The sequence below is a fragment of the Acanthisitta chloris genome, unplaced genomic scaffold (assembly GCF_000695815.1).
Source record: "Acanthisitta chloris isolate BGI_N310 unplaced genomic scaffold, ASM69581v1 scaffold2022, whole genome shotgun sequence".
NCBI classification, from domain to species: Eukaryota; Metazoa; Chordata; class Aves; order Passeriformes; family Acanthisittidae; genus Acanthisitta; species Acanthisitta chloris.
In genome coordinates, this window is record NW_008661977.1 from 39,992 (window position 1) to 56,155 (window position 16,164).

At 35.7% G+C, this 16,164-nt stretch overlaps 1 protein-coding gene across 1 annotated transcript in view; it reads left to right on the top strand.

The window, feature by feature from the left end:
- Nucleotides 1–16,164, top strand: part of LOC103798156 (sodium channel protein type 5 subunit alpha-like) — a 41,768-nt gene that overhangs the window by 23,705 nt on the left and 1,899 nt on the right. The window contains 11 exon segments of the mRNA XM_009070403.1: nucleotides 1,447–1,566; nucleotides 2,690–2,792; nucleotides 3,441–3,595; nucleotides 5,979–6,185; nucleotides 7,132–7,160; nucleotides 8,045–8,114; nucleotides 9,853–10,104; nucleotides 11,022–11,075; nucleotides 12,441–12,582; nucleotides 14,439–14,539; nucleotides 15,321–15,585. Coding sequence (XP_009068651.1) covers nucleotides 1,447–1,566; nucleotides 2,690–2,792; nucleotides 3,441–3,595; nucleotides 5,979–6,185; nucleotides 7,132–7,160; nucleotides 8,045–8,114; nucleotides 9,853–10,104; nucleotides 11,022–11,075; nucleotides 12,441–12,582; nucleotides 14,439–14,539; nucleotides 15,321–15,585 — 1,498 coding nt within the window.

The window sequence follows — 16,164 nt, forward strand, 5'->3', positions numbered from 1 at the left end:
TGGGTCATCCTCTGAGATTCTTATGCCTACATAAATATTTTTGCCTATGGAAGGTAATGGTGATACCTTTCAGCCCGTCGACTGTTGTGTATGAACCATCCAGTAGTAATTTCAGCTCAGCTCAGCACACAAAGACCTCACAGTGATTTCTTTCAGAACATGCCTTATTCACAGGCAGTAGGGATAAGAAGCAGCAGACTTCAACATAACTTCCCTGGAACCTTTTGTCAGAGGGTGAACCAAAAAAAAATTGCCCTTTTTCAGACCTGTAGGAAGTACCAATAGAACCTGGCTGATGCAACAGAATAATGAGCTGGTTTGCAGGTTCTTCACGTAAAGCAAGATGGAAAGCCTCTTACAGAAAGGTAGCTTATGATTTTAAGTATTTTTACTCATTTCTGCTTATTTCTGCAGCTGCCACATTCGAGTAGGAATGATTTTTCCTGAGATGTTGCAACTGTAGGTTTTTATAAATAGATAAAATTGATGGTGTAAGCATGTGGCAACGTGGGGCATAGCTCATCTGAAAACTACATCCAAATGTGTGAGCAGCAAGGTCGGGTGGAACTTCAGGATGTGATGACTTTACTGTATCTAGCTTAGCTTGTTCAAGATTCTGTTCTATGAGTGTCACTTGTGTTGTGATTGTGATAATACCATATTTTAAATCTTTCAGAACAGGCATTTGGGCTCAAAGTGCAGTTACCTTGTATTATGCCATGGCAGGAATGTCAAAAGCAGGTACCATTTCTGAACGGATTAGAACATGGTCAGTGTTTAGGTGGACTGCAAGGATCCATTTTCTATAGTTTTGGTCATAATAGGAGGCATCTTCATTTGAATATCTTTGGACAAGTTCTCAAAGAAGCAAAAATGCCTGATGACCTTGGAATCACCTGTGGCTATTTGAAATAATGTTGTCCATAAGCACTTGATGACAGGAATTCATTCCCTGATGCAGTGGAATCTGGTATTGCTTGGAATTTGTGTTGGCAAATGGATTGAGAACTGATTGGGATCACTCAGGTCTTCTGCCTGTAAGTGGAAGCATGAGGCTGTTGGGGTCCACCTGCAGAGGTTAATTGAATATAGGAATCCATCAGTGGGCTAAAGGCAGATCTTGAGGAATGATGCATTTCCACAGTAAAACCACAGGACCATAGTATTTGAAATTGAGGAAGAAACCATTATTTTACAAGCATTTTAGAGGTATCACTTAATTATCAATGAAAATATAAACATGCTAGTGGAAGGTGTCCTTGCCCATGGCACGGGGGTTGGAACTAGATTATCTTTAAGGTCCTTTCCAATGCAAACCATTCTGTGATTATATGATTATAAACTTTTGTGGATGCTTCAGATTCTGTTAAAGAATTTTGTTGTTTAAGAATGAGTGTCAGGAAGAAAAAAAATTGAAAATCAATGATTTTGCATTATTTCATGCAGGGAGATAGATTAAGGCATAGAGAACCGTTCCGGCATTCAAGCAGCTTCAATCAGATTTCTGGGACTCCTGAAACTGTAAATGTTTACACAGTAACACACAAAAAAAAAGAACAAAAAGAGGTAATTGTAACTTTTATCATCTTGTGGAATATGCTAGAGGTTAAAATTGTAACAGAGGTTCTCTCATTCAGCAATAACAGGACAGGATGGGATTTTCCAAAGAGTAGCAAGTATAATCCGTGTGAAGATGACACATATATCTAAGGGCAATAATAGCATGGAGGTTTGTCTCCTATTCTTATTCTTATTTTTATTCTTATTGTTATTCTTACTCTTTTATTCTCTTGTTTTTTCTCCTATCTCTCTTTGTCTTATCTCTTTACCTTTCACTTCTTTAGTCTCTTTGTAAAAAAAATTTTCTTTATTCTCTTATTCTTTTGTACAAATTAAGTAAACAGAAATTAACCAAGAAACGCACTTACTTATTGGATCCATGCTATTCATTTTTATTAATAATTCTGTTTGCTGCCAGCCTTAGATGAAAGAATTTGTTCTCTAGCAATTGTTCCCAAGACAACCAGACTTCTCTGATATAGAAACTTAGCTTAGTTCTCCCTTCTTCTGGCTTCTCACTCTTATCCCTATCCTCATGCCTACCCTTTCCATACAGGGCACTTACGCGTTACAGCTGAGAAATTTCTTCATTCCTTTTTCTTTATACTTGCTTTTCTTATTGTCTTTAGTTTTATAGGTGTGTAGGTTACCTACCTATAACCACAGCTCTTTGAGGTGCATAGACCATATGTGCATTTCCTTCCAAGCAGGAAAGAAATGTATGTATGGTCTTTTTGATTTTCAAGGCTTTTGAGACATAGGTTGCATCTCTGAAAGTGAAGAGGATTGGATTTGCGTGAAGAGATCAGAATTTTCCCTGAAACTGTAGCTAATCTTTCATAAATCTTTTCTAAACATTTCCCTTCCTGCAAGTCTAGTGTAGATGACTAGAAGAAACTAAGAAACTTCTTAAATTAAAGCCATGGAAATAAAGAGTAGGGATTGGCTTTTTCTGTCTTGTTAGTTGTAATTTTATTTTGGTAGTTCAGCAGCATTAAGATAATTTATACACTGCAGATTTCTTTTGGGAAGGTGGGTTAGGGGGTTGATTAGTTTCATATATTTTATGTATGGTGACCTTATTAATGAAAAGCAAATAAATTCTCTTCTTTCTCCTTCTCCTGTGCAGAAACGTCGCTGTTCTGTAGCCAGCACTGCAGATCCAGTTGTTCTTCTGGAGATGTTTTCCCAGCCTGAAAACTCACATCTGCCTAAGAACTGTTTTTCAGAAAGTAAGAATCTTTTGTGTATTGCACTAATGCCAAATGAACCAGTGTTCAATAATACCAGTTTAGAACATGTCCAAATTAGCAGAAACTTGTTTGCCTGATCATCCCAGGGTGGACCTCTACCTTTGGTTACCTGAACATCTCCTCGAACTCCACTGACTCTCACAGTTCAAACCTGCTGCCTTTACAGATAAATGAATCATATTTCTGGTACAGAACAGTGAACATGGAGTCTAGTTGTAATGTCTGTGCCGTGCAGTAATGTGAAATAATCGGTAAAAATAATAATTTACTAAACCACTAGTAAGGCAGTATTGCTTTTCAAAACAAAAAAGAATAAATGCAGAAAATGAACACTTTTTAGATAGAAGTAAAGGCACTTCTTTGTGCTCACAAGCCCTTCTGCAGAAGAGCACAAAAGCTTCTCTCTTTATTCCATGTATGTGTTGCTCTATTAAAAGAGATTATTTTTGCATATAAATTTTGACTTTTCTTTAGATTTAGATAATTTCATCCACAACATCACCTCATAGGTAATTAGCACAATCTTTGTATAGTCTGTAGAAGGTCTTTTTAAGATGTCTTATACTTTTTAGATTCCATGTCTCAACATTTTCCATGGAACAAATATGCTGTTCTTTCACTTTTCAGGCTGTGTTAAATGGTTCCCATGTTGTACAGTGGATATCACTAAGTCTCCAGGAAGAATCTGGTGGAATTTCAGAAAAAACTGCTACAGAATTGTTAACCATAGCGGGTTTGAATATTTTGTGATTTTTATGATAATATTGAGCAGTGCAGCACTGGTAAATTTCATTTAATTTCTCAAATTTTGAATTGTTTTTTTTCAGTAAAGGAAATAAATAGTGTTTATTTGATTTCTTCTGCTCAGCATTCCTTTCCCCAGGGAGAAACAGGAGTATAATAAATGTATCCCTTAGAATTTATAAGGCTTTCCCCTACTTGGGTAAGATGTTTAGGTATAAGTGGTAAAATATATGGGATCACACACTTGTGTGTTAATTACAAGGCTAAACCTTTACTTAGGAAAGCTTAAAAAACAATAGCACTTCTAAATTTGTAAAGCAAACTAACGGCTTAGTAAAAATGTAAATTCAAAATCATCCAAACATTATAATCAGAATCTAAAAGTGGAGATGGCCATAAACTGGTAGGTGAGGTAATGTTTCATTGCTGCTCTGATTATATCCATTTCTTCTTAAGAATAAGGGAAGATTTATTGTATTTGGAAGCATATTCAATAAAACTACTGAAAGTAATTTGTTAAATAAATGTTACATAATGCATAAGGAACATAACCAATAGTCCAAAAGTGATCTATATGGTAGATGTCAGAATTTTCCAAGTTAAGTCTGTTCTGTGTACCTTAAGTTCAGGCTGTTCACTGAACCATAGATTTGAACTGTCTGCTCTAAGATTCCTGTGGCAAAATCTCCAAGGGAGCTCCCTGGGATTCCTGTGAGGGCTCCTCTGTATTCATGTGAAACCAAACTGAAGTAAGGAAGGAAACCCATTTATTGCTTAATGTACTACAGGATCTGACTAAATTGAACACAAAGCTTATTGGCACCCAGATGCAAAATAACAAAACAATCTCAATTTCTTTTCATCAAAGATGTTTTGTGGTGTTGAGAACTTTCACATTTCAAAGATTCTGTTGTCCTCGTGCAAAAATGGACTTGTCCATTTTTTGTTTATTAAGTTGTTTGTTGTTATGGAATTTTCTGAACCAGGTAGAATGAAGGGACCCCATACCATCACACACATCCAGGGCTTGAAAGGAAATTAAATGAGATAGTGATGATAGGAAGAGGCACAGAAAAGCACATAGTGAGTGCTCAGTGCTCAAAGCAAAGGGAGAGTAGTTAGAAACTTAAGTGGCTTCTAACTTTTTTAAGCAGTAGCAATTAAGCGTAGTTAGAAACTTAGAAAAGTTAGGAAAAAAAGTAGTTAGAACTCTGAAAAAGCATCACTGTTAATGAACACTTTTGTCTAGTAGATGGAGATCAGGGTAGCCAAGGTTTAACAGTGAAAAAGACAACACTAATTATCAAATTTGCTCAGACAAAAGGTCAGAAATGGTATATAGTTTTATGTACATGAATGCCAGTTCTCAATTGCCCACACTCAAGTTAACAGTCTCATGGACAGTGACAGCTCTGCTATGCAGACATTTCTCCTAATTGTAGCACAATTGAAAGATTCCTTAGCTCCAGAAGCAGTATCAAAATTTTCTCACACTGCAGAGCAGGATTGTATAAGTTTTACCAGGTCGTTGATAACTATACATAGGAGCATCTCTGCCCTGTGTGTTTTCAGTGGGAATATGAAATGGAAACACGTGATTTTATGGTTTCAGGTCTCAGTTGACCTAAACACCTTGTTATGCTCCTGCTCCCCCTTACTGGTAGCCTTTTACACTGGGTTTGGCATGTCATAAGTACAGGAGAGCAAATCAGGTCTGCTATAATATATAAATGAAGTGGAGATAAGGCTATAAGGTAAGGGAGAAGTGGATGAAAGGAAGAATAAAGACATTGCTGGAGGCTCAGTGAGGAAATAATGGAAGGTGTTAAAAGGAATAGATTGTCAATCTCAAAAATTTAAAATAAATTAGCAATGCAGCAAATACCTTAAACATGAGAAAACACTGATGCAAACAACAGTAAACCCTCAAGGTCAAGGTTTAGGTGAAATAATGTGAAACTCCATCCTGATAAGGTGTTTGTCATCTCTTTTTTGGTTTCTGTATTACAACTCTTCAGGCTGACTAAAGATGACTCACTTGGAGTCTGGGTCTGAAAGACAGTGGTTACTGTGTTTAACTCAAGCTTTATTGTGAAGAATTTTAGACCGAAGCCTTCAAAATTTTCAGCTAACTTGAGAAGCCAACATTTTTGGTAGCCACAATTCATCCTCATCAGACTTTTTGTGAAGAGGTGTTGAGCATAAACAACTGAAAGTATGTGATATTTTGACCAACCTGAAAATGAGATTGTACTTATTTTACAATTTTAGTTTTCATTTCCAAGTATAAATCTAAGTGGTGGTGCCCATAATTTAATATGAAATGGTTACAATAAGCCAAACTGTGTATTCTTGAGTAATTTAAAACTAATTTTTCTTAAAAGTAATGATCTGTTTTAAAAATGAATTCTGAAATTCCAGGCATTTGAAGATATTCACCTGCAGAAGAGAAAAAAAGTGAAAATTATCCTAGAATATGCTGATAAAATATTTACCTACGTCTTTTTTATGGAGATGCTTCTGAAATGGGTAGCTTATGGTTTGCACAGTTATTTCACAAATTCCTGGTGTTTGCTTGACTTTGCCATTGTATGTGTAAGTATTATATTCAGCTTGTCATACATTTTGGTTTTTGATATTTTCTATCTAGAGAATTACATTTAAATTGTGATTATTAATAAATACAAGTGTAAAAAACAGTTTCCAAAAGCTGAAAAACCTGCAATCCAAAGAGACTTTAGGGCAAATTTAAATGGAAATTGTCAGCAATAGCCAGAAGTTTCTTAAGAAAATTTTATTAGGTATCACCATCACTGAGGACTGTGATGGCTCTAAAACACTTATCAAGTGTAGAGAGAGTGTGTTCAATTAGCGATGATAAATAAACTAAAATATATTAATGAAGACAATAGAAAAATGTGAACCTACTGGGAACTCTGAACTAGATGATCTTTAAGGTCCCTTCCAACAGAAACCATTATATGATTCCGTGATTCTGGCATTTAGAAACAAAAAAAAAGGTGGAGTTGCTTCCTTGAAGGAGAATAAATTTATATGGTAAAGGGAGTTGAAAAGTTGGAAAAATCATTTACCAGAGAGTTAAAGAAATAGTAAAGTATCTTTTGCTTTGCAAAAAGGAAATCCCAGCAATCCTTGCACAGCTATAAAGAAAAATGCTGAAATCACCAATAGTGAGATAAGTGCACTGTTCAATACATATATATTTATTATGAGTTCAATGTTAATAACTATAATCTTATGTGTAGAAATTACATCTATTTGCTTGTCTACAATACAGAATCACAGAATCAATTAGGTTGGAAAAGACCTCTGAGATCATCGAGTCCAGCTTATGACCTAACACTACCATGTCAATTACACCATGGCTCTAGTGCCTTGTCCAGTCCTTCCTTTTCACATGTAGGAATGGTGACTCCTCTTCTTCAGGCTAAATATCTCCAGCTCCCTCAGCCACTCCTCATAGGACTTACCCTCCAGACCCTTTACCAGCTTTGTTGCCCTTCTCTGGATTGGCTTAATCATCTCAGTGTCTTTCCTGTAGTGAGAGGCCTAGAACTGGACACAGTACTCAGCACTGGGCAGGTCCCAAAGTTAAATATTTTAGAGCAGGACATCCAAACAACTGAGTTCTGGTAATATCAAAGTAGCTGTTTGATAGCCTCAGGATAGTCAGCTTTGGTAATTGTGAAGGGCTAAGAAATTTCAAGAGAAAAATCTAGGATTATGACCATTTATAAAGAACATATAGCATGACTTTAGCAATTGTAGTTTTCACATCTTAAAAGCAGTGCTGCCCAAAACAGTGGAAAAGCTTGAAAATATCTAATTGCTGGACAATGAGACAGCAAATGCTGGAGGAACTAGGAAGGAAAAGAGAAATCATGAATGGTGGAAAAACCCTCTAATTATTAATTAATACATAATTTTCTGATGTTTTCATTTCATTTTCCCTTAGAAAAGTTTAAAGTGAAGAGTGGATGCATTATTAAAAATAATTTTTGTTTCCATATGATAACAAATTACCTTATACACTGAAGAGAATAACTGTGTAGAAAATGGGAATATTTTATTTGAATAATCCTTTCTAGTCTAATAGTGTATGAAACTACCATAGTTACCAATTTGGTTGTTGCATTAGCATTCAAAAAAAATATTCACTGGTTTTGGAAAAAAAAAAAGGAAAATAAATTCAAATTAGAATTAAGGAATTCCACTTTCTTCCATGTATTAGAAAAGAATGAAGTAAAATTATATTATGATAACTTTGAATGTGTATTTTCTTAATTTGAATTACTGGTCAAAGATATTGTAGCATTCCGGTTAGGATTGTCTACTAACACAAATAAAATAAATTTTGCATACCATTTAATAATCCCAGTTCCAATTCAATGAACACAGCTGTCATTTGCTTCCTGGGGACAAAATAATGCTTCTGAAGAGTCATCACCTTGTTCCTCTGGGAGTAGCCTGAAATCTCTAAGGACTTTGAGAGCATTGAGGCCTCTACGAGCTCTGTCAAGATTTGAGGGGATAAAGGTAAGGGGGTTGGGGGTCCGTGTGTATATTTTGCAATAGCTGCATTTGAAGTTTTTTTGTGAAAATTGCAACTTGAATCTCTATTTTGGGACTTGATGACATTAAGCTGGTTCAGATTGCCTACTTAGATCTTCTGGCTGTTATTTTGAAATAATACATTACACTTCAACAGAAATTTATCAATACAAATGAAATAAGGACATTGAATTACTATGTGCTACCACAAGGAATTATTACATATAGTAATGTGAATACTGTTTCTAGTTTCAATGCAATTTGCAGAACAAACTGAACAAGAATTCTTTTAGACTTGTATTTTTCTGAAAAATTCTTCCAGACTTGAATTTTTCTTTGGTCTATTTCAGACATGGAAGAATTTAATCCAGTGTCTTTGGAAAATTCTTCTGAAAAAAAGTGAATATGCTTGAAATATTAGGAATGGTTTTAATTACTTGTCAGTAGAAAAGAAACTATATGTATATAAACAGAAAAACTGTAAACCAAAGCAGAAATGTGTACTGTGAATATTGTATCTTATCAGTCTTCATGGCATAATAGATGTAGTGGCCACAATCCTTTCTTAATTTATTTCTCATTGCCTGAGGCAAGAGTTTGGGAACTGGGAAAATGGATTCATTAGATCATTGCTTCAGTGGAAACTATTCACTTCTCTAACTCCTTTTCATAATTCCCCTTCTTCAGATTGCTATGCTTGTATCAATTCATCTTGACAGGTAACTAGACAGGCCCATGTGCCATATTTTGGATTTTCCAGTGTAGATCTGAAAGATAATCCTTAAAAGTTAAATAGGATGGAATTTTCTTAATAGCAGAGGGGCTTCTTTTAACTCAATTTTAAAAGCTCCTCCAAGGGATGTGGAATCTTTAAAGTCAGTGGAAAGAAGTAAAAAAATGTGTAATACAAATCATCTGACCTATGTTAGCTCACAGAATGTGATGAGACACTGACTTCAGGCCCTGAGTTTGACATGGAGCAGATCCTACTGGAATCCATGAAGGGCAAGAAGAAATCAGTTAGAAACAGCCAGAGTGAATTTAGGAAGGGCAATTTTTGCCTTTTGAACCTGATTTTTGTCCTATGATGAGATGGATGAGGGAGGGAAGAGCCATCCATTGTCTCAGGTATTGGTTATACCTAATTTGGATAGGTGAACTATGAGCTGGGCAGAAAATTGGCTGAACTGCCAGGTTCAATGTGCAGAGACCATCAGGATGAAGTTCAGCTGGCAGCTGCTTGCTAGTGTCTCAGAGGTCATTCCTTGGACCAGTACTGCCTAATTGCTTAGGCAGAGCTTATTCTGTTTGGAGAAGAGGAGGTTAAAGGTACAAATGTTCTCTTACAAAACCCTCCAAGTTGAAGGAGAGGGTTTTTTATGATAGCGTAGTAAATGCAGATCACACAACCCATTTTGTGACATCTGATTCTTAGATCCCTGAGCTACTACAGACTCATGTTATGTATTTCTTTTACCCAAGGATAGTTCTAGTTGCCATCTGTTTTACTTCCTTCCTGAAAAATCCAAGACAGATACCATAGAATTATATGTTAAAAGAAGCTTGAATTTGGGCTGAGGGCTGGCTGTACCTTTGTCATTTATTAGTTTTTGTATGGATCAGAAGCTTCAATAGATACAGAAGAAGAAAAAGATCAGCGGTTTTGTGGGAAAGGTGATCTAGTGAATGTGAATAATTAATTCTTTTCATTCATTTCATTAAGGTTGTTGTGAATGCACTCTTCGGAGCTATCCCCTCAATCATCAACGTTCTGCTCGTCTGTGTTGTCTTTTGGCTCCTGTTTAACATTGTAGGAGTAAAATGGCTTGGAAAAAGATTTTCAAAATGCATATTAGAGGACAAAAATGTCAATATTAGCAACAAAAGTGATTGTACTTTCCATGGTGGAAAATGGACAAATAACATTGTAAACTTTGATAATGTTGGGATGGGATACTTGGCTCTTCTCCAAGTGGTGAGTTCTATTAAAACATGTTTACTTTTGTTTTCTTCAAGGAAATGAGTTGAGTGGCCCAACCATGCAACACCACTATGCTTCTGTTTCTCTCACTGAGATTTGGGACTTTTTTAGCTTCCATATATATTTTTCTTATCTGTAAACTGCTCAGTTCCTCCTAAAAAAGCACTTTAGCATAGGCAACTTTGTGTTAAAATCAAGAACTGTTTCATGACTTTTCAGTTTTGTTTGAATTTTTTTTTACATTTTTGATTGACATACTAAGCCTGAAACAGTCTCTGCGTTACTGGATTTAAAGTTATTCTCATTTCCTCTAGTAAACGTTAGTTCAGAGAGAAAGAAAAATCATGGCAGAGTTTCTTTATATCCCTATATTTTCTTTTATCGTAGAAGTCATGAAATACTGGGATACTAATTTATTGAGCTCCATAATACCACAACAAAGGAGAGAATGGCATTTTTTAAAGTGGCTGCTATCCCTGTATCTTTTCTAGATGAAGTTCTTTGCCCTGTATCCTCCAAAGTGTTGGATGCTTCTGCAGAGTTGCTAAAAATTGCAGGAAGGAAACATCTGCTGTTTTCTTAGAAATTCATTTTATCCTTTTAGGTTAGATTTGTTAGTTCAGATAAAATTTCTACTGCTTTTAATTTTTTTTCCACAAAAATTTCAATTTAAGAAGAGGTAACACTAAAGCACATCTCACAGAATTCATGACTTTATTTCTTTTCAGCAATTATTTCCTTTTCTCTTTACTAAGCTCCAGTGAATTATACTTCCAAGCAGATCTTTAGAAACGATGAATGCCTTTTTTATAGCACAATACTCACATTTCCACAACTAGTAACACATTTATATTAGCTATACCTAATTTTTTTCCCTAGTGATAATAAACTTACTAATACATTTTTTTCAGGCGACTTTTAAAGGTTGGATGGACATTATGTATGCAGCAGTGGATTCACGTGGGGTACGTCACCAAGATGAAATTTTGGTTCTTTTCCCTTTTCTTCTTCCCTTCACTATCCCTACAATTCATTTTTTCAACTTTGCTTGCAATACCAAGTCAAAAATAGAATTGGATAAATGCATCAAGCTACACAGTGAAACAATAATCTGTGGAATACCAAATGTCTGGAATTTACACAAAAGAAAGTGGTCATAATAGAGTGACCCCACACAAAAACCTGCTGTATCAAGAATGCAGAGGGCAAGATGTTGAAAGTTTTGTACAAGTCTGTGTTGGAAACAGAATACAGAAGGTCTTGGAGGGACTGTGCTTGTGAAGCAAATCTTTCTTTATAAGCATGTACAGTGGAATTGAAATGCCTTGTTGTGGTTTAACCCAGGCTAGCAGCCAAGAACCACGCAGCCGCTCACATACTCCCCCACCAACGGGATGGGGGAGAGAATCAGAAGGGTAAAAGCTAGAAAAGCTCATGGGTTGAGATAAAGATGGTTTAATAGAGAAAGCAAAGGCTGCACACACAAGCAAAGCAAAACAAGGAATTAATTCACTGCTTCCCATGGGCAGGAGGTGTTCAGACATCTCCAGGAGAGCAGGGCCCCATCACACATAACAGTTCCTTGGGAAAACAAATGCCATCACTCCAGGTGTCCCACCTTCCTCATTCTTCCTCTCACTTTATATACTGATCATGATGTCCTATGGTATGGAATATCCCTTTGGTCAGTTTGGGTCACCTGTCCCAGCTGTGTCTCCTCCCAATCTCCCATGCATCCCCAACTTCCTTGCCAGCGTGGCAGTACGGAAAGCAGTAAAGGCCTTGGCTCTGTGTAAGCTCTGCTCAGCAATAACAAAAACATCTCTGCATTATCAACTCTGTATTCTGCACAAATCCTAAGCATAGCCCCATACTAGCCACTTTGAAGAAAGTTGCTAGTTTCAGCCCAAACCAGCATACGGCTGCAGCTTTAGCAGTTCTTTCTGCAGGTTTTCTTCCCTAGGGACATGGGGTTTTAAAACTACATTCAAGAGGATGGCATTTCACCATTATGTTACTCTTGAATTGTTTTTCTAATTCAGTCATTTGCAGGAGCCCTTCTGATTGGAACTGTCTATTTATTACTCAAAAATTTGCTAGAGCTGGATATGGCTATATAGCTTTGTCATAGCTTCATCATTATCTTTGCAAACTTAAGAAAGAACATGACAGTTGTTCTACTTGTACATCTAGATATAAGTTTATATGTGTAGAAATAATTTATCCCTCATGACACTAAAACGATCTGTTATTATAAATTGGAAATGATAAAGCTGTGATTATCTCATTTTTACCAATATTATTTTTCTGGTTTGATTTTTTTTTAACAGATCGATGAACAGCCGACGTTTGAAGCATGCTTACCCATGTATATATACTTCGTGGTTTTCATTATTTTTGGATCTTTTTTCATGCTGAATCTTTTCATTGGAGTGGTTATCAGCAATTTTAACCAACAAAGGAAAAAGATAAGTACTCTATGAGCTAACTCAGGGTTTCCTTTAATCTTAATTTGATTAAGTGGATGCTGTTTTGACATCTATATGTCTAACATTTTGAAGTAACTATTTGATTGGATGAATTAAAAATAATGCAAGAAAAGAGAAGCCAAAAAAAGTTTCATAGGCTTTGCTACAGGAGGGTGGAATTCTTTTCTGCTTTGAAGATTTGCTTTAGAGAACAGAATAACACTATTTGCTGAGAGTAAACACCTAACAAATGTGATCAGAATAATCAAGAAACACAACTGTTCATGGGAGAAGTAACCTCTGCTTTCCTGGTAAAGGAACTTGAAAAGGTCTTGTTAATCAGAACTTCGAAAACTAGCTAAGTTTTAAAAAGCCTCTCATCTATAAATTAACCCTACAGATTAATTTACTGGAGTTGAAAAAAATTCTGCATTGGATCCAAGCCATGACCCCAGGAAGAGACCGTCCAAAAATTTAAAGGTCGCTTAAAACCCATGAAGCACTGATTGCTTCCACTTTTCTCCTCTTGTTATTCAGTAAGAAATGGAAAGCAAAATATTAGGATGGAAAATGCAATAACCAAAGGGATGCAACAGTCATGCCTCCCTGGTATACTTCAGTTTCTTTGTGCCAAGCTTATTTGTCAATTGAGTTAACTCCTAATTCATTTAGGGGCTTAAAGTACCCAGAATGTCAGAGGAAATTGAGTCAATTCCTCCACTTGGAAGTCTTAAAACAAATAAGCGTCTTGCTTATTATTGCCATTAAAGCAGACCCCAACAAGAGGTTACAATTTCCAGGTTCGCATTTGGAAGACAGAATCTCTGCAGAAACCATTTATTATTTCCATAGTCTGATTTATACACCAAGTGTCACAGCATTACTGCCCTTGGTAGAGAGAGATAGCAATAAAGCCCACAAGAAATTATCCTGCTTTCTGCCTTTGAGCAGAGAAAGGATATGTAGGGATTGAAGAACAACAGTGCAAATTCACTGTAAGAATTTCCTTTTATAACTAAGTCCCAATTACAATAATTCCAATAGGTAGAAACTACACTGGTTAAGTAGTTTATGAGCCTGAACATTTGCTAGAAGTTTATGTGGATGTAACACTTGTTTCTTTTCATTGTATGTGCTGTAATTGACTTTTTTTCTCTTTTGGTTTTTTTCTCTCTCATTTCTTTGCTGCTTCTTGGGGATTTTCATTGAGTGAAGTTAAATGGAATTTTTGGAGGTCTTGCCAGAGTGATTCAAATTGCAGATGCCCTACCAAACATTGTTGTGTGTTTGTTGTACAAAATACTGATCACTCAATACTTTTATGATGAGTGGCTTCTGAATATTGAGTTCAAAGTCATTGTTACCTAATACAGGTGGTGCAGATGCTAATAAGAAATTCATTGTCAAGAACCCCCTGTAGAACTTGGTCCCAAAGTGCTTATTCATCGTCCTTCATTTACTTGCTTCCTGAGCAATATGCTTCTATTTCTACCTTTCCCAAAAACATAAAATATTTTACTTGTTGACGAAACTTATCTCATTTTTAAAACATGAAATAGGTTTGTAAAAATTCAGAAAGGCTCTATTGAGGGAACTCAACTCCGTCACTTGAGGGAACTGACTTGGGAACATTGCCTAGACTAGACTTTAATGGTCAAACCCTGATCAGCTTTCTGCAGTATACCTTCTCAAAGAACAAGGGGAAAAGGAAAAATGGTGAAGACACATTTTGTCTCTGTTCTCTCTTAGATTCCACTCATGACAGCTGTAACTTACTCTTTTGTAGATGAATTTGTTGGTCTTTATTTAGCTGACTGCTTAAACTTCAGCTGAACAGCAATGTTCTTTCTCTTTACTTAGGTGGAAAGGATCTATTTTTGACAGAGGAACAGAAAAAGTACTATAATGCCCTAAAAAAACTTGGGTCCAAGAAGCCTCAAAAACCCATCCCAAGACCATCGGTGAGACCATCTTAAGCTGAATATGACAGAAGATATAACGATCATGACCAAACTCAGTAGCCAGACATCTGGAAATAAAGTTTGCATTAACTATAAACTCTATTATCTTCCTCATTCAATGTAGTATTTACTTTTACTCTCTCTTTTTTTTTTTTTTTTTTAAATTCCATCTAGCACAGTCTTTTTTGTGTTTATTAATTAAGGAAATTTACAGCCTATTTATCACCTATTCAAATGTACAGCCTGTTCATAAAAGTTCATATATTCTTGACATGATTTTGGTTGCTTAAGTTGCATGATGTTGATTCTGCAGCTAGATTGGATTATTGCAGGTGAGAATGAATAGAGAGTAGTACATGTCCCGTGGCTGTTACTTGCTTTTAAATAATCTTGTGCTTATAGTCCCTTAAATTTAATTCCAGGCCTGTCTTCACATAGTAACTATTCAGTTTTCCTTGCTTATGACATTTTAATTAGAATTTCTTATCCTAAAATATCTGCTTCAATAAGTATTTTTATTAAGAGAGCAATCACAATGTTTCCCTGCTGTATATTTTTTTTTCTAAGCCAACGTGCTTACATGATGTCTGAAAATACTTAGCCAAGTACTATGTGTTTTCTTTGAAGGTTTAACAAAATCGCCTAAAATTGCTTTTGGTAGCTTATTGCTATCTTTATATTATCTTAAATTCTTTTTCTAAGCACAAATTCCTGATTAATATTTGAATGCAGGTTGGGTCTTAGAACTAGCATGAAGCAGTTCTTCTCATTCTTTCCACAGAATGCATTCCTAGGACTGCTGTTTGATATTGTGTCGCACAAAGCATTTGACATCACCATTGTGATTTTCATCTGTCTAAATATGGTTGTTATGATGGCAGAAAATAACGAGAACAGCATCAAGCCTTCCCTGAATAAAATCAACTATTTTTTTGTGGTGGTGTTTGCTGCGGAATGCGTCATAAAGATACTGGGCCTAAGGCAGTACTACTTCAGAAGCGGCTGGAACCTGTTTGACTTTAGTGTTGTGGTTCTTTCAATAGTTAGTAAGTATCAATCATTAGATCACATAACGTGTCTTACCAATATTAAGCCAAATATCAGTATGAAGTAACCACTTACATGTATTTGATGAGCAAATTCCAGATTCGTTATACTGTTTTAAACTATATGCTAAGTGATTCTTTCTAAAAGAATGTATTTTTGTGGTCTTTTATATTTTTGCACAGTATGAAAAGATAAATGAAGTTTTCTATTTTTTTTAGGTATGACTTTTGTTGAGTGATTAACAGAGTAGGATTTTAATTCAGTAACATATTTTCTAACTTACTGTACTTACACTGTTGTCTGAATTTTTATGCTTCCCATTTACATGTTCTTGCATTAACTTGTTTTCACAGTAAGGGTAAATATAGATTTGCATGAAAAATGGAAAGGATTTATTTCATTTCCCAAGGCTTTCTTTTAAGAAGGCAGATTCTGATTGCTGATTTAGAAAGCTCAGAAAAATATAATTAGTCAGCACCGTTCCAATTCTGGGCCACCATTTCTGACTGTGAGAAGTCTTATTAACACTGGTTTGTATAATTTTTTTGGCTTTTCAAGTAAGACTAGATCATCATTTC